The sequence below is a fragment of the Nasonia vitripennis genome (genome assembly GCF_009193385.2).
Source record: "Nasonia vitripennis strain AsymCx chromosome 4 unlocalized genomic scaffold, Nvit_psr_1.1 chr4_random0008, whole genome shotgun sequence".
Taxonomy (NCBI): domain Eukaryota; kingdom Metazoa; phylum Arthropoda; class Insecta; order Hymenoptera; family Pteromalidae; genus Nasonia; species Nasonia vitripennis.
The window spans coordinates 1,509-26,826 of NW_022279644.1; the positions used below are offsets into that span (position 1 = coordinate 1,509).

At 37.9% G+C, this 25,318-nt stretch overlaps 2 protein-coding genes and 1 long non-coding RNA gene across 3 annotated transcripts; all 3 read right to left on the reverse strand.

The window, feature by feature from the left end:
• Positions 1-4,639: 4,639 nt before the first annotated feature.
• On the reverse strand, positions 4,640-10,009 carry LOC116417349. Its single transcript, XM_031930079.2, has 3 exons — positions 8,754-10,009; positions 5,568-8,493; positions 4,640-5,496 (listed from the first exon to the last, which is right to left on the reverse strand). The coding sequence occupies exons 2-3, from the start codon at positions 5,945-5,947 to the stop codon at positions 5,112-5,114; spliced, it is 765 nt and encodes a 254-aa protein (XP_031785939.2). The 5' UTR covers positions 5,948-8,493; positions 8,754-10,009; the 3' UTR covers positions 4,640-5,111.
• Positions 10,010-12,393: 2,384 nt separating this feature from the next.
• On the reverse strand, positions 12,394-14,176 carry LOC116417350. Its single transcript, XM_031930080.2, has 2 exons — positions 13,089-14,176; positions 12,394-12,944 (listed from the first exon to the last, which is right to left on the reverse strand). Exons 1-2 carry the CDS (start codon positions 13,275-13,277, stop codon positions 12,489-12,491), a joined length of 645 nt encoding a protein of 214 aa, XP_031785940.1. The 5' UTR covers positions 13,278-14,176; the 3' UTR covers positions 12,394-12,488.
• Positions 14,177-17,091: 2,915 nt separating this feature from the next.
• On the reverse strand, positions 17,092-18,584 carry LOC116417353. Its single transcript, XR_004227634.1, has 2 exons — positions 17,726-18,584; positions 17,092-17,602 (listed from the first exon to the last, which is right to left on the reverse strand). It is a non-coding gene; the product is annotated as an uncharacterized LOC116417353 (long non-coding RNA).
• Positions 18,585-25,318: the final 6,734 nt, after the last annotated feature.

Genomic DNA, 25,318 nt, shown 5'->3' on the forward strand with positions numbered 1-25,318 from the left:
AGATCGCTTAAGCAGCGCGTTCGTAGCTTTCGCGGAAAAGTGCGTATTATAAATTGATTATTTGGAGCTTGTAAATCAGTCAGCAGTGCTGCTTTTTCTTTGTTTATAAAAATCCAAGCACAGTTTCTAGCAAAATGTCGATAGATCACTCGAGCAGCGATCTCTGAGCTTTCGCGAATGAGCGAATAGATCGCTTAAGCAGCGCGTTCGTAGCTTTCGCGGAAAAGTGCGTATTAAAAATTGATTATTTGGAGCTTGTAAATCAGTCAGCAGTGCTGCTTTTTCTTCGTTTATAAAAATCCAAGCCCAGTTTCTAGCGAAATGTCGATAGATCACTCGAGCAGCGATCTCTGAGCTTTCGCGAATGAGTGCGTATTAAAAATTGGTTATTTGGAGCTTGTAAATCAGTCAGAAGTGCTGCTTTTTCTTTCTATATAAAAATCCAAGCCCAGTTTCAAGTGAAACGTCGATAGATCGCTTAAGCAGCGCGTTCGTAGCTTTCGCGGAAAAGTGCGTATTATAAATTGATTATTTGGAGCTTGTAAATCAGTCAGCAGTGCTGCTTTTTCTTTGTTTATAAAAATCCAAGCCCAGTTTCTAGCGAAATGTCGATAGATCACTCGAGCAGCGATCTCTGAGCTTTCGCGGAAAAGTGCGTATTAAAAATTGATTATTTGGAGCTTGTAAATCAGTCAGCAGTGCTGCTTTTTCTTTGTTTATAAAAATCGAAGCCCAGTTTCTAGCGAAATGTCGATAGATCACTCGAGCAGCGATCTCTGAGCTTTCGCGAATGAGTGCGTATTAAAAATTGATTATTTGGAGCTTGTAAATCAGTCAGCAGTGCTGCTTTTTCTTTGTTTATAAAAATCCAAGCACAGTTTCTAGCAAAATGTCGATAGATCGCTTAAGCAGCGCGTTCGTAGCTTTCGCGGAAAAGTGCGTATTAAAAATTGGTTATTTGGAGCTTGTAAATCAGTCAGAAGTGCTGCTTTTTCTTTCTTTATAAAAATCCAAGCCCAGTTTCAAGTGAAACGTCGATAGATCGCTTAAGCAGCGCGTTCGTAGCTTTCGCGAATGAGTGCGTATTAAAAATTGATTATTTGGAGCTTGTAAATCAGTCAGCAGTGCTGCTTTTTCTTTGTTTATAAAAATCCAAGCACAGTTTCTAGCGAAATGTCGATAGATCACTCGAGCAGCGATCTCTGAGCTTTCGCGAATGAGTGCGTATTAAAAATTGATTATTTGGAGCTTGTAAATCAGTCAGCAGTGCTGCTTTTTCTTTGTTTATAAAAATCCAAGCCCAGTTTCTAGCGAAATGTCGATAGATCACTCGAGCAGCGATCTCTGAGCTTTCGCGGAAAAGTGCGTATTAAAAATTGGTTATTTGGAGCTTGTAAATCAGTCATCAGCGCTGCTTTTTCTTTGTTTATAAAAATCCAAGCCCAGTTTCAAGTGAAACGTCGATAGATCGCTTAAGCAGCGCGTTCGTAGCTTTCGCGGAAAAGTGCGTATTAAAAATTGATTATTTGGAGCTTGTAAATCAGTCAGCAGTGCTGCTTTTTCTTTGTTTATAAAAATCCAAGCCCAGTTTCTAGCGAAACGTCGATAGATCGCTTAAGCAGCGCGTTCGTAGCTTTCGCGGAAAAGTGCGTATTATAAATTGATTATTTGGAGCTTGTAAATCAGTCAGCAGTGCTGCTTTTTCTTTGTTTATAAAAATCCAAGCCCAGTTTCTAGCGAAATGTCGATAGATCACTCGAGCAGCGATCTCTGAGCTTTCGCGGAAAAGTGCGTATTAAAAATTGATTATTTGGAGCTTGTAAATCAGTCAGCAGTGCTGCTTTTTCTTTGTTTATAAAATCCAAGCCCAGTTTCTAGCGAAATGTCGATAGATCACTCGAGCAGCGATCTCTGAGCTTTCGCGAATGAGTGCGTATTAAAAATTGATTATTTGGAGCTTGTAAATCAGTCAGCAGTGCTGCTTTTTCTTTGTTTATAAAAATCCAAGCACAGTTTCTAGCAAAATGTCGATAGATCGCTTAAGCAGCGCGTTCGTAGCTTTCGCGGAAAAGTGCGTATTAAAAATTGGTTATTTGGAGCTTGTAAATCAGTCAGAAGTGCTGCTTTTTCTTTCTTTATAAAAATCCAAGCCCAGTTTCAAGTGAAACGTCGATAGATCGCTTAAGCAGCGCGTTCGTAGCTTTCGCGAATGAGTGCGTATTAAAAATTGATTATTTGGAGCTTGTAAATCAGTCAGCAGTGCTGCTTTTTCTTTGTTTATAAAATCCAAGCACAGTTTCTAGCGAAATGTCGATAGATCACTCGAGCAGCGATCTCTGAGCTTTCGCGAATGAGTGCGTATTAAAAATTGATTATTTGGAGCTTGTAAATCAGTCAGCAGTGCTGCTTTTTCTTTGTTTATAAAAATCCAAGCCCAGTTTCTAGCGAAATGTCGATAGATCACTCGAGCAGCGATCTCTGAGCTTTCGCGGAAAAGTGCGTATTAAAAATTGGTTATTTGGAGCTTGTAAATCAGTCATCAGCGCTGCTTTTTCTTTGTTTATAAAAATCCAAGCCCAGTTTCAAGTGAAACGTCGATAGATCGCTTAAGCAGCGCGTTCGTAGCTTTCGCGGAAAAGTGCGTATTAAAAATTGATTATTTGGAGCTTGTAAATCAGTCAGCAGTGCTGCTTTTTCTTTGTTTATAAAAATCCAAGCCCAGTTTCTAGCGAAACGTCGATAGATCGCTTAAGCAGCGCGTTCGTAGCTTTCGCGGAAAAGTGCGTATTATAAATTGATTATTTGGAGCTTGTAAATCAGTCAGCAGTGCTGCTTTTTCTTTGTTTATAAAAATCCAAGCCCAGTTTCTAGCGAAATGTCGATAGATCACTCGAGCAGCGATCTCTGAGCTTTCGCGAATGAGTGCGTATTAAAAATTGATTATTTGGAGCTTGTAAATCAGTCAGCAGTGCTGCTTTTTCTTTGTTTATAAAAATCCAAGCCCAGTTTCAAGTGAAACGTCGATAGATCGCTTAAGCAGCGATCTCTGAGCTTTCGCGGAAAAGTGCGTATTAAAAATTGATTATTTGGAGCTTGTAAATCAGTCAGCAGTGCTGCTTTTTCTTTGTTTATAAAAATCCAAGCCCAGTTTCTAGCGAAATGTCGATAGATCACTCGAGCAGCGATCTCTGAGCTTTCGCGAATGAGTGCGTATTAAAAATTGATTTGAATCAGTCAGCAGCTGTGCTTTTCCTTCATTGATAAAAATTCGAGCCCAGTTTCAAGTGAAACGTCGATAGATCGCTTAAGCAGCGCGTTCGTAGCTTTCGCGGAAAAGTGCGTATTAAAAATTGGTTATTTGGAGCTTGTAAATCAGTCAGAAGTGCTGCTTTTTCTTTCTTTATAAAAATCCAAGCCCAGTTTCAAGTGAAACGTCGATAGATCGCTTAAGCAGCGCGTTCGTAGCTTTCGCGGAAAAGTGCGTATTATAAATTGATTATTTGGAGCTTGTAAATCAGTCAGCAGTGCTGCTTTTCTTTGTTTATAAAAATCCAAGCCCAGTTTCTAGCGAAATGTCGATAGATCACTCGAGCAGCGATCTCTGAGCTTTCGCGAATGAGTGCGTATTAAAAATTGATTATTTGGAGCTTGTAAATCAGTCAGCAGTGCTGCTTTTTCTTTGTTTATAAAAATCCAAGCCCAGTTTCAAGTGAAACGTCGATAGATCGCTTAAGCAGCGATCTCTGAGCTTTCGCGGAAAAGTGCGTATTAAAAATTGATTATTTGGAGCTTGTAAATCAGTCAGCAGTGCTGCTTTTTCTTTGTTTATAAAAATGCAAGCCCAGTTTCTAGCGAAACGTCGATAGATCGCTTAAGCAGCGCGTTCGTAGCTTTCGCGAATGAGTGCGTATTAAAAATTGGTTATTTGGAGCTTGTAAATCAGTCAGCAGTGCTGCTTTTTCTTTGTTTATAAAAATCCAAGCACAGTTTCTAGCGAAATGTCGATAGATCACTCGAGCAGCGATCTCTGAGCTTTCGCGGAAAAGTGCGTATTAAAAATTGGTTATTTGGAGCTTGTAAATCAGTCAGCAGCTGTGCTTTTCCTTCATTGATAAAAATTCGAGCCTAGTTTCTAGCGAAGCGTCCGTAGATCGCTGGAGTACCGCTCTAGGAGCTTTTGCGTGGCAGCTCGCTTAAAAGTATTTTTTTTTTAAAGCTCAAGAATCAACAGGAGCAGCGCTACCCCTGGCTAATTAAAGCTCAAGTCGTGTTTGTTGCAGAGCCGTTTCAATGAAAATCCGAGCCTAGTTTACAGCGAAACGTCGGTAGATCGCTGCAGCAGCGCTGTCGGAGCTTTCGCGAGGCAGTTCGTGGTAAAATTTTCTTTAAAGAGATTAAGAATCGGCAGGAGCACTGCTACCCTTCGCTCATTGAAGCCTGAGCACTGTTGCTCGCAAAACGTCGGTAAATCGCTGGAGCAGTCGTTTTGGAGCTTTCATGAAAAAGTTGTTTCGTGAAAAAACTGATTTTTCAGAGTTCGAAAAATCGGTTATAATCGACGGACTGTTTCTTACTAAAAAGGTAATCTACTTTATTGTTTTTTCCTATAATAATTACAGATTTTACAACTGATAGCGAGGCTTAGCAATATACACTACGCAGAATAAGCGAAACAACGAACAGTAGGCATTCATAGCCGGTAGTGGTATAAAAATCCATGAATAACTGAAATAAGACTTCCGCTGTGCTTTAGCGTCCACATAGTGCAAAATAATTAACAAGGGTTGGTACATAATTGGCAGCTTTCGGCAGTTACTGAAAATAAATTATCGCAAACTTATTATTTTAAATTGATAGTTTTTTAAAATTGAATTCTTATTTATTCTACTTGAATTAGCGATTTCTGTATTTCATGAGTTGCTGAAATTGTCCACCGTCTGCTTGTATGCACAGATGAAATCTTCTGCGCAGTTGCTCTCTTGCTCTTCTTAATTCGCCAGCACGAATCGCAGCGCATGCATTTCGCAAGCGTTGCTTCATATCATCAGATGTAGTAGCTGGCTGAAAGGTAATGTTAGGAAAAAAACAAGCTATTATGAAATCAAATAAGATTATAGCCAATAATTGTGAGAATATAGAGAATTTTTTAATTTCTTTACCTGTGTGTAGCAGATTCTCTTAATATTACCGAAAAAGTAATAATCCATGATGGTTAAATCAGGTGATCGTGGCGGAAATCTTACGTGTGGTGAATTTAAGCCAATCCACCTTTCAGGAAATCGTTCCTCTAAGTATTCAGTGACTACGGCAGCATTGTGCGCTGGGGCTCCATCCATTTGCCACCACATCTGATTTTGAGGAATCGGATTGTCATGTAAGCGACCATTAATGAGCCTCAATAGTCTGCGATATCTCCTTGCAGTCAAATTTTCATTATAAAATATCGGACCTATAATCCGATCTCCGACAATCCCGATCCATACGTTGAACTTCCACCTTAATAAATATGTGAAAAATTGTAAAATGGAAGTCTGATTGACGTTTGCCTTTAACGTGAACTTACTCACCTATGCTGCCTGTCATTTTCTATAAACCAATGCGGGTTTTGCTCGGACCACATCCTTGTAACTTGCTTATTAATTGGCCCGTTATTGGTGAATGTGGATTCATCGCTGAAGCAAACTCGTCTAAAGAAAAGTGGATTTCTCGCCAACTGTCGCAGACCCCATTCGCAGTATGCCTGGCGTCTTTCGTGGTCACGTTGGAAAACTTTTTGCACCTTCGTGGGCTTGTACGGGCGTCTGGTGACTCTTACAATTCTTCGTACAGATTCTTTCGATACATCTAAATATAAAAATTGAATTAAATATAAAAATAAATCCAAACAATACTGATTGCTCACTAACACTCGCTTAGAAGGAGCAGAAAGGGTAAAAAGTAAGCGCATATTATATAGAAAATGCGGATTACGTACTGAATTGTCGTGCTAAGGCCCTTAAACTTAAACGAGGATTGTCCGTTAGAGCCTGATTAATACGATCACTCAAGTTTTGATCACCCCGCACAGGCTGTACGCGTCGACGTTGCTCCACCTTGATCACGCCATGCTGACGCACTCTTTCAAGAAGTCTATCATAACCCAATTTTTTTTTACTAGGGCAATATTTTTTAGCTATTTCCTTAATAAGAATTATTAACCTACCTGTAGTACGAAGTTCGAGATGGTTGAGGCTGAACATGTGGATATTGTTCCAAGAACATCCGGCTAGCATTCAAAACGTTATTATTTCGCGCACAGAGGCACCGGAACATCGCCGTGTGAATCTGATCACGATTCATAATTAATCACGTTTTCAGCTCTCTTTCTTACACAAGTTACATCAATTAGTATTACTATTTACTCTATTTACATAAATTTAAACAATTCACATTTGCGAAAATGATAGCACATTAACAAGATACGCGTTGCAAAAACGTCAAATCAGGGAGCACATGACTATATATTTATCTAGAAACCAAATAAACAAAAAGAAACAAAAAGTCCGACATATTCGAACGTCCATAGATCTTCAATAAAATTGTACATACTGTTCCTTTTTTATATTTTAGATTAATTAGCCCATTTCACGTGCTACTCTGCGGCGAAGACGTCAAATGTGCTAGTGTTCACGGCGAAGTTGTGAATATTGCTAATTGCCAAAGATAATTTTGGGAGCAAGTCTTTCTTGCTGACGTTGCCCGTCGAAAACGTGATTTTGGAACAATAGGACCGGTAATCCAGGAGCCTCGACCAAAGCGCTCACCGCCGTCTTTAGTAGCTCTTCTCGCAGCTCCCAGGAAAAATTTCCTCCAAGCTCTCAATCTCGAGTCAAACGTGAAGGGCAAGCTTGCAAGCTCTATGAGAAAGCTTACCTTGAAAGAGACTTCTTCAGAGAAGAGCGAAGGTGTTGCGAGTACCGCTAAGTTTCTGGCAGCGGCTGCAAGCTCTGGTTCATCTGCAGACAGGAAGAACTTGTCACTAAGCGATCCGACGTCCGTGTAGCACGAAAGTTGGCATATGCCCTGTTGGTGCAGCAGGTAAACAATCTTGCACTCAGTGGCAAAGGTGCTTTAGACTCCGACATGCTAATAGCGACACTTATGACAGATTTTCAAGCTCTGAAGAATCGATTTTTAACAAGAATTTTCTTGCGAAAGCTCCGAGACAACTGCTTCAGCGATCTACTGACATTTCACAAGATACTGTGCTCGAGCTTTCATAAACGAGGGGTAAGCGCCGCTTCAGCTAATTCGTGAGCTGCCTTGCGAAAGCATCAAGAGCGCTTCTCTAGCGATCTACCAACGATTCGCAAGAATCTGTGCTCGGGCTTTATTGAACAAGGCGTAGCACCGCTTTTGTCGATTTGCGAGCTCTAAAGGAACAATTTTTAAAAAAGATGCCTTGCAAAAGCTCCTAGAGCGGTGCTCCAGCGAACTGCGGACGCTTCGCTAGAAACTGGGCTCGGATGTTTATTCACGAGCTCTAAATAATCGATTTTTGATGCGCACACTCTCGCGAGTGCTCCGAGAGCGCTGCTCCAGCGATCTACTAACGTTTCGCTATAAACTGGGCTCGCATTTTTATTAACAAAGCAAAAGCACCGTACCTAACCGTTTTGCAGACTCTAAAAAATCAAGTTTTGATGCGCACATTTTCGCGAAAGCTCCGAGAGCGCTGGTCCAGCAATCTACGGACGCTTCGCTAGAAACCAGAGTCGGATGTTTAATAACAAAGGGAAAGGACCGCTCCTGACCGCTTTACAAACTCTGAGAAAACAATTTTTATTGCGCACACTTTCGCGAAAGCTCCGATAGCGCTGCTCCAGCAATCTACCGTCGCTTCGCTAGAAACTGGGCTCGGTTGTTTGATAACAAAGAGAAAGCGCCGGTCCCGACCGCTTTACAAACTCTGAGAAAAAAATGTTGATTCGCACACTTTTGCGAAAGCTCCGAGAGCGTTGCTCCAGCGATCTACTAACGTTTCGCTATAAAGTGGGCTCGCATTATCAACAAAACAAAATCAACGCACCTAACCGCTTTACAGACTCTAAAAAATCAAGTTCTGATGCGCACACTTTCGTGAAAACATTTTATTTATAAATCATTGTGACGTTTTACTTCATGAAACAAAAAAGGGGATGCAAAACCGAATAATTGATATTCAGAAAATCACCATTGAAGCACCAAGAAGTAGAGAAGTGCCTCGTGCGCCGGTTTCCCTGCAAAAGTTTAATTTATTTTATTCAAAATCATACTTTATAATAATCAAATAGAATTATACAATCAAAAATATATCTTTGCCTCATAAATAGTATTTAGTTTTCTTGAATATTTTGTAAATCCGAATCTCGTCTAAAGTCAATTGGCTCGCACCTTTCTTAAGGTATTTAACCTTCGCGTTCACCGCGTCAAACTTCTCCCGGTAACGGTTGTAACTGTCGATTACTTGGTGAACTGAAAATTTAAAAAATATTATTGCAAAATGCATGAATTATTGCCCGCTGGAGCTTTGCATAAAAAGCGAGCCCTCTGTCTCCGCATTAGCGGTCGTGCAAGGGTGTCGGAAAATGTGAACAAGCTAGGTTAGGAAAATAATTCAGAGAGCAAAAGAGAGCGAATTATTAGCATTATTGAGCGTATGTTTTCGTGTACGTAAAACAAACTTTAAATTATAAAAGGGCGCATCCGCGGTAAATAAATTTCATTCTACTTACAGGTGATAGTTTTTCCCAACGTCCTAGATAACTCCTCCGAGGTTTGGACGAACACATAAATTTTGTCGCCGGTATTCATGTGCCCTGCGGCCTGCTCGTCGGTAATCATCTGGTTAATTGTGTCGATCAGCAACAGCATTGGAATTTCTTGATTTTCACTTGCTGACTCCATTTTTATCTCCGTATCTCACTGCTTGCAATGTCGCGTTGAAAGTGGCGTTTTTTTCGATGCATATGAAAGTTTCATATGTTACCATGACGACACTTTTAGCAATCGACATACTCGAACGTTACTGTCAAATGTTATAAGCTACATTCCACTCTAGAAACAGAAGTGCAATTAATCTACTGTAAGCATATTTATTGAATTTAATAATGCTTACTTCGCTCAGTTACGCAACTTTGATTGCAGTATTTGTGTTCCTGCGCCGCAGTTCAACAGTGGAAAAAACATTAGAACGGCCGCGTTTAAGACCGATAGGCTGCGGTTTAAAATACGTATCCTATTTGTTTATAGGACAAGCCGGGAACAAAGATACAAGTAAGAGTTTCCTCCAAGTGCTGGATCTTAAGTCAATCGCAGCAGGGCAAACTTGCAAGCTCGTTAAGAAGGTTTACGCCAAAACGCAGAGTCTCTGAAAAAAGCGGCAGCGCCGCGAATATCGCCAAGTTCTGGGCCAAGACTGCAAGCTTCGGTTTACCCAAAGATAGAAAAAACTTCTCAATAAGCGACCTGACACCCGTGCAACACGACAGTTGGCTCGAGAGTAATTGTCCGACCTCTCGCCAGGGCTATCAAGACACGTGCCGACGGTCCTATCAGACGCAGCGTTTGCTCAGCAGATTTTCTAGGCATGTTGGCCGTCGCGCAGTGGAAAGAAAAGTATCTTTAGGATGAGAAGCGACTTACGACACATGCCCTGCCAATGCAGCAGCTAGACAATCTCCACTCAGCGGAAAAGGTGCTTCAGACGTCAGAAATACTAGTAGCCGGCGAGTTCTTCTGCTTCTCATATAAATCCCCTCAAGCATAAACAATGCGCCAAAGACTTTGCGATGACCACACTCCAACAACGGCTTCCGGCCTCGTAAGCAGTCCCCAGGATAATCTAAGCGCCGCGTCATCTGCTCATCTCAAAAAATAGTCAGATATCGATAAGACAGGAATAGCGCCACTTCTAGCGAATTTTCAAACTCTCAAAAATCGATTTTTACGCGAATATTCTCGCAAAAGCTCCGAAACAGCAGCTCCAGCGATCGACTGACATTACGCGTGAAACTGTTCTCGAATTTTAATGAACAACGAGTAGCGCCGCTTCTAACCGATTAACAAGTTCTAAAATATTAAATATAAATGCGCACACTCTCACGAGAGCTCTGAGAGCACTGCTCCAGCGATATACGGACTTTTTGCAACAAACTAGGAATGGATTTATATAAACGAAAGGGAAACACTGCTCCTGATGATTGTTGAGCACCCAAAAATCGATTCGTGACGCATACACTTTAGCGAAAACTCCGCGAGCGCTGCTCCAGTAATCTACAGAAGTTTCGCTATAAAATGGGCACCGATTTCATTAACATAGGAAAAGCAACGCTTTTGATCGCTTAGCGAACTCTAAAAAGATCATTTTCGATGCGCACACTTTCGCAAAAGCTCCAAGAGAGAAGATCCAGCAATCTACGGACGTTTCACGAGAAGCTGTGCTCCGATTTACATGAACAACGGGTTGCGCCGCTGCTGACCGATTTACAAGTTCTGAAAAATGAATTTTCAATGTGCACACTTTCGCGAAAGCTCCGAAATCGCTGCTCGAGTGATCTATCGACATTTTGCTAGAAACTGTGCTTGGATTTTTATAAACAAAGAAAAAGCAGCACTGCTGACTGATTTACAAGCTCCAAATAATCAATTTTTAATACGCACTCATTCGCGAAAGCTCAGAGATCGCTGCTCGAGTGATCTATCGACATTTCGCTAGAAACTGGGCTTGGATTTTTATAAACAAAGAAAAGCAGCACTGCTGACTGATTTACAAGCTCCAAATAATCAATTTTTAATACGCACTCATTCGCGAAAGCTCAGAGATCGCTGCTCGAGTGATCTATCGACATTTTGCTAGAAACTGTGCTTGGATTTTTATAAACAAAGAAAAAGCAGCACTCCTGACCAAATTACAAGTTCTGAACAATGAATTTTCAATGCGCACTTTTCCGCGAAAGCTACGAACGCGCTGCTTAAGCGATCTATCGACGTTTCGCTAAAAACTGTGCTTGGATTTTTATAAACAAAGAAAAAGCAGCACTGCTGACTGATTTACAAGCTCCAAATAATCAATTTTTAATACGCACTCATTCGCGAAAGCTCAGAGATCGCTGCTCGAGTGATCTATCGACATTTCGCTAGAAACTGGGCTTGGATTTTTATAAACAAAGAAAAAGCAGCACTGCTGACTGATTTACAAGCTCCAAATAATCAATTTTTAATACGCACTCATTCGCGAAAGCTCATAGATCGCTGCTTAAACGATCTATCGACATTTCGCTAGAAACTGGGGTTGGATTTTTATTAAAGGAAAAGCACCGCTCCTGGCAGATTTACAAGCTCTAAATAATCAATTTTTGGTACGCATATTTATGTGAAAGCTCCGACATCGCTGTTCCAGCGCTCCACCGACGTTTCGCTAGAGAATGTGCTCGGATTTTTACTAACAAAAAGAAAGCACCGTTCCTGACCGCTTTACAAACTCTAAAAAATAAATTTTTGATTCGAACACTTTTACAAAAGCTCCAAGAGGGAAGCTCCAGCGATCTACCGACTTTTTGCAAGAAGCTGTGCTCAGCTATCCATGAACTAGGGGTTGCGCCGCTGCAGACCGATTCACAAGCTCAGAAAAGACAATTTTCATGCGAGCGTTCTTGCGAAAGCACCGAGTGCGCTTCTCTAGCGATCTATCAAAGATTCGCGAGACACTGTGCTCGAGCTTTGATGAACTAGGGGTAGCGCTGCTGCTGCCTATTCTCGAGCTCAGAAAAGACAATTCGCATGCGAGCTCTCTTGCGAAAGCTCCAAGAGCGCTTCTTTAGCGATCTACAAACGATTCGCGAGAAACTGTGCTCGAGCTTTGATGAACCAGGGGCTGCGCTTCTCTAGCGATCTATCAACGGTTTGTTAAAAACTGGGCTCGAGTTTTGATGAGCAAAAGGTAGCGGCGCTTCTCACGGATTTTTGAGATACAGTTTCACGCGCTTGCTTTTAATTTCTAAATCTTACTGATTGCAGTCTTTCTGCTTTTCATTAAGTGTAGATGTGTGCTGTGGAAAGCGATACTCATCAAGACTTGCTTAAGATTCGCTATGTAAAGGGAGACTTATCTGTAGCTTGTTTGGGGATTCGCTGTTAGATAAAAATGTGTTTAGTTGAAGATCTTTTGCGCAATAGCTCGGCGAGAACCTAGTTGTGGTTTGTTTATTCATTAAAAAATAAGGTAACACTTCACAAGGGTGTCTCTTTACGAGTTTTCGTAGCTTTCGAATAGTACAGTGTACGATATGAGTGTGCAAAGTAGGTGATTCCCGCGCAAGTGGAGTGGCGATAAAAGAGCAAGTCTGAGTAGTGTATACTTACGTAACGCATAAATATCGTATACAATTTTCTTTACTTATAAAAAATACAAGAATAATATCAATTTTATTTATATTTAATAGTTGAATCACATACATTTCTAAGAATCATCAGATAGAATTACATTTGCAGCAGTACCAATCGTGGTCACTGAAATACAATGCGTTTTTAGGTACTTCTATGTTTACACATGAGTAATGAAACCATAATAAGCAACTATCACATTGAATACAGTTGGTATGAACAGATTTAGAGCATTTGATACACGTGAATTTTTGTTTCGTTTTTTTATCCTGTACTCTTTGTTGCAGTTGTTCAAAAGCAGATTTTTTCATAAAATTTTGTAAAATGCAAATGTCTACGTCTTCGTCTAAAAATGAATCAGGTAAATGAGCATTATCTATGTCAGTAATTTCCAATACACACTCGCTAAGTGTCAAATTACGGATTTTCTCTTTTGAAAATTGCATCCAATTTAACATAGTCTTGGACTGATCTACAACATTCATGCACCTGTACTTTTCTTTTGAAATTTCGCTGTCTTCTCCAAAATAGACTAGTTTGTTCTATAATATTAAAATCAATATTCAAGTATAACGTTTATGTTTTTCAATTTATTGTTAGTAGTATAGATTTTAACTTCATACTCGCGTGTGCAACTGATAGTAATTATAAAAGAGTATTAAACTTGAATTAGGATTACAAAATACCTTTATAATTTTGTATCCTTTGCATTTTTCGGGAATAGGCAAGTATTTGTCATTCTTCATTGCTTGATAGTGATTTTTCAGAAAGCTTTTAACTATGGATAAGCCATTTTTAGGAGATTCAGATTGCCAAGCTTCTTCAATTATTTCATTCATCAAATCAGATCCGAAATGTGGAGTATCAACTGTCATGTTAATAATGACGTGATAGAGCTTTAATTTATTAGAAATTTCTGTTTCTTGTTCATCCAATAAAATTTTAGGATTTTTTTCCACCTTGCATAAACTTTAGAAAAATATAGGTTAGTTAATTATGCGCAGTTATGAAATTTAATATAAAGCGCTTTTGAGTCAAAGAAAACGCTCATAAGATCAAAGTTGTATGTAAGGATGTTCTATGGTTAGACGAAAGTTAATTAAGAGAATAAACTGAAACTTTGAAGATGAATTCCTCTAGTGTATACAAAACGATTCTGGGTTCCTGATAATTGCTACCAAACATATTTCTACAATATTTGAGTTCAATGTTAAAAGGCTATACTTGGGCATAAATTTAAATCGAAAACGCAATTATTAGAGGGATAATTACATACATACATCTGTAGCACTTTCAAGTAGTAATTATAACCGTCATTTAATATACGCTTTTGGTCTAATAATTAGATATGTTAAAATCGAAATACTCACTGCATGTGCAGCCGAATACACTATTTACGAGAGATAAAAAAATCTTTCAACTGTTGGACCTCTTCAGAAGAAGGACGATAAGAAAAAACTTCGGAGAAAATCGTCCTTAAAAACGTCGACGACAGAAAGTCTGGAATATCTTTTTCTCTCGATAAAACATCTATCAGTTTTCTATATTTACAAGGATTATCAGCAAACTTAAACAAAACTGTCTTCGGCATCTAGTGGACTACTATTTTAACCAATCGATTATAGAAAGCTCAATTTTTCTCTTCAATTTCAAACCGTTTTAATAGGTAGAACAAATCAATGGTATCGCGTGAAATTCGGTAATGATTTTCATTTGTTATCAAAGACATTCTGATTCGATTAAGTCAGTAAAAAAATTAATAAGGTATGTGTATTTATGTGTGCTTTGTGTGCTTAAAATACTTCACTTTTATGTAATTTAAATAAAGACCATAAAAAATTGTTTAAGTCTGCTTTTATATTTAACTGGCCAATTCTTTAAAGATATAAAACAGTAGAAGTAAGTTCATAGTCGCGAGATTCTTTATAAAAGAGTATTTTTTAAGAGAATATAATGGCACATCAAGGGGGGCAAGCGGGAGCGAGTGACGAAGCTAAACAAACAAATTTTAAATCCAGCTACCCCATAAGCCGAAATTCCGTATAAGAAAGTCTCCTTTTAAAAAATACGATAGCATATCGAAGGGAACGAGTGAGATCGAGACCAAACTTCAAAATGAATGTTCTTAAAACTAACTACCTCACGCTCTGAGATTCTTTATTAGACTTTTTTAATCTCTATTTCAAAAATACGATAGCGAATAGAAGAAGGCAAGCGAGAGCGAGAATCAAAGCTCCAAAACCAAAGTCAGCTTACTTAAAGAACATTCACGCAGTTGCTCAGAAATAGCAAAGCACGCAGTCTTTTTGTTTTTTACTAAAGAATAAAGCTGAGCAACGAAAAGAGACTTATCTCGCGTGTGCTATGGCGAGCGATAATCTTTTCTTTGTTAAGTCTTCTCTTGAGCCTCTCAGACGATTCATCATGGGAAAAAAGAAGAATTACTACAAGAACTTGCATGCGCTAGATCTAAAATCGCAAAACTGGCGGTATTTCTGTATTCTGCTAGATAATAGAGGTGAGCTTCGAAGAGAGACTTATCTTAAGCGTCTCCGGCAATTTGGCATAAGAAAAAATGTCAGTTTACTCAAAAAACTTTCACGCCCTTACTACAGAATCCTAGAGCTTGCAGTCTTTCTGTTTTTCATTACAAAATAGGCGTATGCTGTGGAGAGAGACTCTTCTGGCGAATTATACCTTCGGCCTCTGGCACGCTGTCTCCAAAAAATACGAGCCAGTATGTCTACGAAGAAGAGAAAAATCCCTGGACTGAGCCTTTTCGAGCTTTAATAAAGAAGTGCTCACGATTAACGGACTTTTTCGAGGCCGCAAATGACGCCTTCGACCTCTGACGCGCTGCTTTCAAAAGCATAAGCCAGTTTATCAATCAAAAAGCTAAAAACCCCTGAAGAGGGCTATACATCAATGACTTTTGATCGTTAAACTGGCTTGTACTTTTGAAACCGGCTCGACAGAAACTGAAGGCCCAATTTGTAGCGTCGAAAAAGTGGATTGATAGTAAGCAGTTTGTCACCAAAGCTCGGAGAAGCTCGCTACAGAGATTTTTCTCTTCTCCATTAACAAGCTGGCTTGTATTAAGGACTACGCGCCAGAGGCCGATGGCGCGATTGGCAAAGCCAAAAAGCTCGGTTCGCTTTTTACATTTAAAAAAATTCGTACATTATTTTATGTACACAAGTAACTGAAAATCGACTTTTAAAAACTCCTTATCTATTAAACATAACAAAGGGTTCAGGTGTATCATTTATAGCACTTACTTTTCAGATAAGGTTCCGAGACCATCGTGCAGCTAAATTTCCAAAAACTGCAAGAAACGTTTGTGTCATAATGCACAAGCGCTACAAGCGATTGAGAGCGCTGCTTAAGTGATCTATCGATATTTCGCTAGAAACTGGGCTTGGATTTTTATATTATCGCAAAAGCTCCGAGACAGCAGCTCCAGCGATCGACTGACATTACGCGAGAAACTGTTCTCGAATTTTAATGAACAACGAGTAGCGCAGCTTCTGACCGATTAACAAGTTCTAAAATATTAAATATGCGCACACTCTCGCGAGAACTCTGAGAGCACTGCTTCAGCGATATACGGACTTTTTGCAACAAACTAGGAATGGATTTATATAAACGAAAGGGAGACACTGCTCCTGCTGATTGTCGAGCACTCAAAAATCGATTCGTGATGCATACTCTCTAGCGAAAACTCCGCGAGCGCTGCTCCAGTAATCTACAGAAGTTTCGCTATAAAATGGGCGCCGATTTCATTAACATAGGAAAAGCAACGCTTTTGATCGCTTAGCGAACTCTAAAAAAATCATTTTCGATGCGCACACTTTCGCAAAAGCTCCAAGAGAGAAGATCCAGCAATCTACGGACGTTTCACGAGAAGCTGTGCTCCGATTTACATGAACAACGGGTTGCGCCGCTGCTGACCGATTTACAAGTTCTGAAAAATGAATTTTCAATGTGCACACTTTCGCGAAAGCTCCGAAATCGCTGCTCGAGTGATCTATCGACATTTCGCTAGAAACTGGGCTTGGATTTTTATAAACAAAGAAAAGCAGCACTGCTGACTGATTTACAAGCTCCAAATAATCAATTTTTAATACGCACTCATTCGCGAAAGCTCAGAGATCGCTGCTCGAGTGATCTATCGACATTTCGCTAGAAACTGTGCTTGGATTTTTATAAACAAAGAAAAAGCAGCACTCCTGACCAAATTACAAGTTCTGAAAAATGAATTTTCAATGTGCACACTTTCGCGAAAGCTCCGAAATCGCTGCTCGAGTGATCTATCGACATCGCTAGAAACTGGGCTTGGATTTTTATAAACAAAGAAAAAGCAGCGCTGCTGACTGATTTACAAGCTCCAAATAATCAATTTTTAATGCGCACTCATTCGCGAAAGCTCAGAGATCGCTGCTCGAGTGATTTATCGATATTCCGCTAGAAACTGTGCTTGGATTTTTATAAACAAAGAAAAGCAGCACTCCTGACCAAATAACAAGTTCTGAACAACTATTCTCGGATTTTAATAAAATACGGGTAGTGCTACTTTTGGCAGGTTTTAGAGCTACAAAAAATTAATTTTATAATTTTATGGATGAAGAATTAAATTCAAATTGTATAGGTCTTACCTGGCTGACCTCTACATTCATTATAAAACATTCATTCTTTATTACAAATTTTATTTTCATTATAAATCACTTACAGGATCAAGTTAAATGAAAAGTTCATCGATTTATGACTGACAGTGTTATAGCTATGCCAATTACGCATGAATTTTTTGCTCAAGTGTGAGTGTGCGTTTGTCTTTGTCGTATTGCAAGTCTGCTAGAGGAGACCTGCTTTGCAGGTGTTAGCTGACGAACTAGAAATTTGCTTTTATAGCAGTTTAACATGAGGTGCGTCTCCCCGTACCGATTTTCTTACGTCCGGGTGTAGCCAACTGATCATCTCGAACATCATTATCGTTTCCTATAATGATGCTTGTAGAAAACTTCTGCAGCATTTAGTTGCGATGGCTAGCTGTGGCTTGAGCAGACGTTTGCATCTTCGCGTTAAACTATTGAACAGCAACCTTTGGTTACGGTATCTGCGAAGTCGCTGAGTTCAACCTTGTTGGCCACTTCGGTACTGGGCTATGTAACGGATCTTGCGTATTCATCTTCTGTATTGACGACTGCATGTTAATTAAGAGGTTGAGATGAAGGAGTAAATCATACACAAACGGGTGTCTTTGAACACTCGTTGCAATTCGTTTGATACTTAAAAAATATTGAAAATTTAAAATGAAACAACTCACTTCGTCAAAAACAAGCTGATTAGAAGGTAGAGAGCAAATTCACTGAGTAGGAGTAGTATGGGATCGCGCCGATGGAAAAGGATTCGCAGCAGGATGTAGGAGAGGTTGGCAAGTTGACCAGCAGCCCGAATAAACTTCTTACACGATCTGTCACGTAAAGAATTTGTATGGATTATACTTTTTATTTGCACAATGAGCACGCGTTTAAATTGTCCTAATTGCCGTTCAAACTGGCCGCTTACTAGATTATGGTTCTGAAAATTGTAACTTATATCTAAAAATTAACAATCAAGTAATTTTTTTTCTAAAGCACTAATGAAAATAATGCTTTAAAATTCTTTTACAATACAAACTTAGCATACACACTCAATTATTCGGCAGATTTTGCTCTCAAACCCAGAGAATTGTTGATGACGTTTAAAAAGGAACGTTCGAGTCAGGCCAAGGACGCCTGACATTCAAGATCTCAAACTAACTCGATACCTCTCCAAAATTCAGAGCACTATGTTTTTTTTAAATTCTGAGACTGGGCTTGGATTTTTATTGAAAAGGAAAAGCACCGCTGCTGACAGATTTACGAGCTCCGAAAAATCAAATTTCAATGAGCACTCTTTCGCGAAAGCTCCGAGATCGCTTCTTTAGCGATCTACCGACGTTTCGCGAAAAACTGTGCTCGGATTTCGGAGTCGAGCGTTGTGACAGGGACACCTCTAGCAGACGAACTAACCTTGAGTCATAACAATAACAAACCGGTGTAGTACCGTCTTGCTTCGGTCCGCCCTGTTCCGCGTTCCGCTGTGGTCGCCATGTCTAGCTCTCGCGAACTAATTCACATCTTACAAAATTTATTTCGTTAATTATTAAAAGTAAAATCTACATCTAACGATAATGTTTTTTGGTGGTTTTAAGCATTATTGGCCACGGCCTATGCGATGGAAGGGTAAAAAACATCCTACCATACTTTTTTTTGCACTTATTATTTTTAGCCTCTGACAATTTTTTTACTGATAAATCCTATCGAACGGAGCAAACGACAGAAGCTAGAGCTAAGTTTACTCTAACTTTTCACTAAAAAAGATTTGTTTGCACCCCCGCTAATTTTGCTAAAATCACCAATTTAAGTATCTGTACGCTTGATCGTAGACATACTGTATAAGATTTACAGTATAACATATCTGTATAGAACTGTTTCTTTCATTTTTTAAACAATAAAAAATCTATAACTTTCTATGCACAGTAAACCATTTCAGTAAAAACGTGTTTTCTTATTATTATAAATAAATAAGTTATCCAAAAGTAAATTTTACATATTTACACTATTCAAATCATCTATTAATGTACACAGACATCTGTACTTTTTTGGATATATACACATGCGCGCGCGCGTGTGTGTGTATATAGCCCTAGATACCACTAGAGTCTTAGATACTAATCCTCCTCCCCTAAGACTCCAGCTCATACTATCCTCCGTCCTGCAGAATCACTTTTACTTGAAAAAAGTTTTTAAGTGTTACAATCAATTCATTGACATACCCTTACAAAAATAGTCTGTGCAGAAATTTTGTGGTAGTATACATATTTGTCATCAAAAACCTGTTCAAAAATATGATTTTTGTTACATCATGTCCTATAATAATACGAAATTAACTTTCTGTATTAGCTAATGATTATTTATGTGTCTGTTCCGTGCTGTTTTTGTGTTGTATTGTGTATGATAAAGGTTATCAAAAAAATAATTTGAAAATAAAAAAATTTTTGTGGCTGAAATTTTCATACAATATTTTCGAATAATATTTATGATCTCAAATGAAAAATAATAATTTTTAATGAAAGAAATATATTTTTTGCTATCTCAAAAAAAATAACGAATATTGATTCTGTTCTGCGAGTTGAATCTATAATAATAATTGCTTACTTAGATAATTATGAATTTACATAAATAATTTATAAAACAATATTCGTACTTTCATTAATTACACAATTAGTTTTGATTGATATGATTTAGAATGTTAGCTATATTAATAATATATTCAGCATAAACTGCACTTTAATTCTCGCAAAAAGTTCTGATGCGCTTCGTTTTCTATTCGAACTAAAGAATTTTGACTTTGATCCCAATCCATTTTTAAATATTTGCGGATACAGCTATAATATAAATATAAATAAATAAAATAAATATAAAAAAAATATATATATATTTAAATTTAATAAAATATTTTTTTTAAATTATATTATAGCTGTTTCCACAAATATTTAAAAATGGATTGGGATCAAAGTCAAAATTATATATATATATATATTTGTGGGATTAAGTATAATCTTCTAATTGAAAATTTCATTCCAAACTATATTTTCTATTTCTAAATTGTTTTCATTCTCATTTTGAATAAACAATCGATTTTTGGAATCCCACGTTTCCCAATGGCACGCAACTCGAATTTCTTTGTATTCGATGATCTCTTCATCCTTTTTTATTTATATTATAGCCTTCTTAAGTCCTTTCGAAGAGTCTTATATGGCTCTTCCGTCTGCCCAATACCATACAATGGGACCTGTCAGAGAGGTTCCCTATAGTTGCAGTGCATGTGCATCGGAATGTAGTGCACATGCATCTCGACTGGACCTATAGTTCAATTATATAGTGCGAAACTGTATACAGTGGGATCCGAACCACTGGAGCTTTGACGTTATAAGAAACTTATGTGTATAACATACATACGTATGTAAACATAGAGGTGTCCCGATGTCAGAAAAGTCGAGAGTCAGGCTTAAATCCAGAACCTCCGGATTACTAGCCCGACACGCTGCCTACTGAGCCATCGCCGCTCTGATCTCTTCATCCATATTATTCTTTTGCTTCTATTATATAATTAAATAATAAATAAGATACCTATAACATCTATAAAATGCTACTTTTTACAAAAATCACCTTTATTTATATTTTTTCTGAAATTCTATTTCTCATTTTAAAAGAAATAAATAAAAAAACATTAGTAAAAAATTAAAAAACAGTTTAATAATGAACAATCTTTTGGAATTATTGTAAATAAATTATATTTTATATATTTAACTTACGATTCAATATTTTTCTTTGATGAATCTTTGATGATCTGTCGCCGAAATTTTTGTTTACACAAAATAATAAATCGTATGAAGTCAATCATTTTGTGCGGCAAAAAAATTGGGGGTTGGCAATAGAAACGATAAAAAGAATTAAAATTAATTTAAAAAAAATATATATATAAATTTAAATGACGAAGCTCTAGGGCTTCAGATAAAAAATGGGAAAAATAAAAAACTATTTTAAATGTCATTAGAAGTAGAAGATCGACAGTACTTTAACAGTACTTTAACTTTCAGTAACGGATTTTATTTTTATTTTCTCAACTTCGATAAACATTCAATTTTTTTTATAATCTATAAAATTTATATAGAATAAAATTATGAAAATAAAAATTACACAGAAACTAAAATGGGGGGAGGGGGGTCGGCTAGCGGAGCGAGCAGGGAGGCGAAGCCCCACTAGTAAATGATAGAAGTAATTTAACAATGGAAACTGTAACTTACCATGTCTGATTCATTTGTTTGATTGGTGAACAACTAAAATTTCCTGTTATATGTTAGAATGTTATATCTAATTTATCAATAGTTTAACTTCATACAGACATTATATTAGTACTTATAAAGAGTTTATGAGTAAGCAAAAGTTGATATAAATCTTATAAGTTACTAATAGACAACATCATAAGTAAAATGAATCGGACATGGCAAGTTACAGTTTCCATTGTTAAATTACTTATATTATTTATATATCTAAGACTTGACTATTTTTCATTGATCTCATTACTTTTTTAATCTATAGTTACAATTATTGCATTTGCTACAGCATTTGTTAAGTCACAATTAACTTTGACAAATATAAGAGTTGTTGTAATAAATATGTTTGAAATGCTACGTGATTGTCATCCATAATAATTTTGCGGAATACATCAAACTCGCCTAACCTTTCACTTTATTAAAAGTTAATTTTTTTTTATTAAAAATAATGTTATTTCTTACGTTAAAAATAACCTTATTTCCAACCAATTCTAAACTTATAATAAGTGAACATGCGCTTCTAATGCGATCTATATATGGTGCATTGCGAAGAGACAATAAATAAAAACTCCGTAAATATGAATGGGAATGAGTCTACTTTCGTTACTTGCGACAGTACCAACGTTGTCCCCTGGAGTTTTGTGAAAATTTGATAATAATTAAGTGATACACGTTACTTAGGGATTTTTTTGGGTCACTGAACATGGATAGCGTTGCCAACACTATATTCGTGTTCAGCTACATCGAAAACCCCCGGAGAACGAGTTTCGACAAATCATGTTATTAATTTCCCGTGAAACTCTAGGAGACGACGTTAATACTGGTCACCCTGGGCACCACTCTTGCGAGAACAATCACGTGATTTATCACACGATCAATCACGTGATAGATCACCTGAATTCTCACGTGACTATTTGGCGTAATCGCTCACGTTAAAAATCACTCACGTCACGTCAGAAATCACTCACAAAAATTAAAGTATTCTTTTTAATTGAAATAAATTATTTTGTTCTTACTAAACAATCATGAGATGACCAGTCTGGAGGGGGTGCAGGAACCATCCAGTGCTGCTAGAGCGGTTCTGCTGTCCATGCAGATACTAATGCAGTCCTGTGTTTTTTCTTCCAGCGCAAGTTGTGCACAGAGTAGGATCGCAGCTATTTCCGCCTGGAAAACGGTATCGTGCTTTCTCAGCAGTACAGTGAAAATCTTTCTGGATCTTCTTTGGAAAACTCCAGCTGCCGCCTTGCCCTTTCTTCTGGCTTCATCTGTGTACCAGATTTCACCTGAAGTAGGACCAGGAACGTTTACACTCAATTCTTTCCTTAATGGAATTTAAATTTGGCATTTCTTCTCAAAATTGTATCTGCTTGTTATCTTATCTAGTCTCATTGGTGTAAGCGGATGTGATGGGGTGGCCTGAGAAGGACAAGTGGAGGAAGACGTGTGTGCACGTTCGTTGCGCCACGCAGCTGCTTGTGCGGCGAAGTTTGCTCTTTGGAGAGCGGAGCAGAGGAAGGCCTGCTTTAGGCAGGCAGGGCGGACGGTGAAACGGCAGACAGACAGTGAGGCCTGCTGAGGCTCCCTGTTGTAGCTTATTTGTTGCCTAGAAAGCGGACACTACTCGGACCTCTCTAGGTCGACTTTTTGATCGAGTCTTGACAAGGGAGGGCCGCCCAACCCGGTAAAGGCTACACCATCCAGTTTACAAGAGGGGGAAGAAGGGGAGACTCCGAGGAGTTTTTGTATTTGAGTTCGTTACGGGGCCCACCCCAAATAGGGATGCGAGAACCCCAGCCTACGGGTGGGTTACAACATCATTGTCAGGACAGCTTAGTCCTTACTTTAATCTGAGTTTTTGTGTGATTATCTTTCTCCCTCCAAAGTCCGTAACTTTTCAGGTGGTGCGCTGCGAGAAAGGCTGCCGCCTGAATTGTTCTGTCGAAGTGTCCGACGTTTGTGATGGATTCAAGGACCGCTGTCGGGGTGGTTCTCATCATAACGTTTTCAATAACTTTATTAGAAAAATTTCCAATATTTTAAAGTAAAAACAAAGAAAATGAGAGTTGGTGGATTAAAATATACTGAGTAGAAACTAAGATGCAGATGTATACGAACGAACGCACACACACGCACACACACACATTCGACGGACAAAACATCTGCGACGAACGATTTGAAAATTTGCAAGTCTAATACGATCTTTGCGTAAGTTAGGTTAGGCGACCATCGGTTTCTGATAACGCAACTGCCAGCAGCCTAACCTAACTCACGCAAAGACCATATTACACTAGCAGATTTTAAAATCGTTTGTCGCAGATATTTTGTCCGTCGAGTGTACATCCGCACTGATATTTTCTAAAGGAAAAACACTATTTTTTGACTGAAAATGTACTTAAACACTTTCTACATGTGATTACACAAACTCAAAGAAATTACTATTACAAGGCTTACTTAGAAAGAAAGCAATATTTTATAATGTATGTTTTCAAAGTCGCTGAATCCAAATACGCTATCGGTTTAACCTAGGCACGTTACGGTTTGGCTATTTATTTATTTATTTGTTCATTCACTAGAAAAAATTTACAAGGTATGTAGATCATACCTGAAATCCTGAAGAGGTGAACAAAGCTACCTGTTAACAGGCCTGGTTACAACAAAAAAAGTATAATATGAAACTTCAAATTAGATCTATTTAAACTATTTATGTACATATCGTATCAGTCACTAAGCAATTTTTGCGTACGTTTTAGTAACAAATTAAAACTTTTTTGTATTTTTATTTACTATTATTATTATTATTATTAACGTGTGTGTGTGTACATGTGCGAGACTCGTGTCTCATCACAATTTTATCCCTGTTTCTAGAGCTAGCAGAATTTGTTAATTTTTTGTAGTTTAAGAAAACATATGGTTCTTTAGTTACTCCCTGGTGAAAACATTGATGTAATTTTCTGATGTATTAAAATTACGCATTTCTTTATGTAATTTTGGTATGTGATTTGTGACGTCCGTTTGTTATGTACTGATTTCGAACGCTTCATCACGTAATTTTATGATTTTTTAGAAAAATTGAAATATTTCAGGTTCACAACACATTTTTACGTGATTTAAGTATGTTCTTTGATTACATAAATATTTTGTTCTAAATACTTACTGCTAAATACTCTTAAATACTTTAAATTTGTTAAAATGAATGACCATTTAGGTGCTACTATGCGGATGGTAGTGCGGAAAGTAGGGGCTAATAAGTCATGAATATATTTTTTTTAATATCCTTTAATTTAGTGGAAGTATTAAAGTAGTACCCTAAAATTACATGAAGGAATATATAATTTTAATATATTACAAAATCACGTCAATATTTTCACCAGGGCTGCATTTAGCTTATTTACTGCAATGATAATCAAGTAATGATCCATTATATAATGCCTAAGCTTGTATGGGGCTGTGTTTATGTTATAAGACATAATGAAAATATTGTCGATACATGATCCATTGGCTTTACCCATAGGTCGCTTTGTAATACTAACAAAACCAGGAATATATCCCTTATCGAGAAAATTGCATACAAAATCTTGACTACAGTGATCACAGTCTAGCAGGTCAATATTAAAATCACCTATCATTAAGTGATTTTTCGTTTTAGGCACGACCGCGAACGGAAGTGCCTTATAGTTTTGTCATCGAAAAATGTGTGAGATGCGATATCTCACGATCGAGCTGAAATTTTGGGAGAGGTCTCCTCTTGCACAAACCTAAAAACTAATTTTTTTTAACCCGATCGTCTATGTTTTTTTAAAATACGGGCACAATTTGTTCAATTTTTGCGTTATTTTTTTTTAATAAAAATGTTGTTGTTACACGATTCTCTCTAAGAGACTTTTATCAATCGGGCTAAAAATTTGTGTGCGAACTCTCTTCGTAATAGTCAAGTGCCAAATTTATTTTGGGCTCGATCCTGCATGTATACGCAGAATGCGGTCACATCCAAAA

What these genes read in the sequence shown, in the direction of transcription:
- LOC116417349 (XM_031930079.2), bottom strand. Translation starts at nt 5,947, where the DNA reads ATGCGCTTACTTTTTACCCTTTCTGCTCCTTCTAAGCGAGTGTTAGTG. An exon ending in GAAAATGACAGGCAGCATAG is followed by an intron (nt 5,497 to 5,567) that starts GTGAGTAAGTTC and finishes ATATTTATTAAG; the next exon opens with GTGGAAGTTCAACGTATGGA.
- LOC116417350 (XM_031930080.2), bottom strand. Translation starts at nt 13,277, where the DNA reads ATGACAGTTGATACTCCACATTTCGGATCTGATTTGATGAATGAAATA. An exon ending in AAGGATACAAAATTATAAAG is followed by an intron (nt 12,945 to 13,088) that starts GTATTTTGTAAT and finishes TTAATATTATAG; the next exon opens with AACAAACTAGTCTATTTTGG.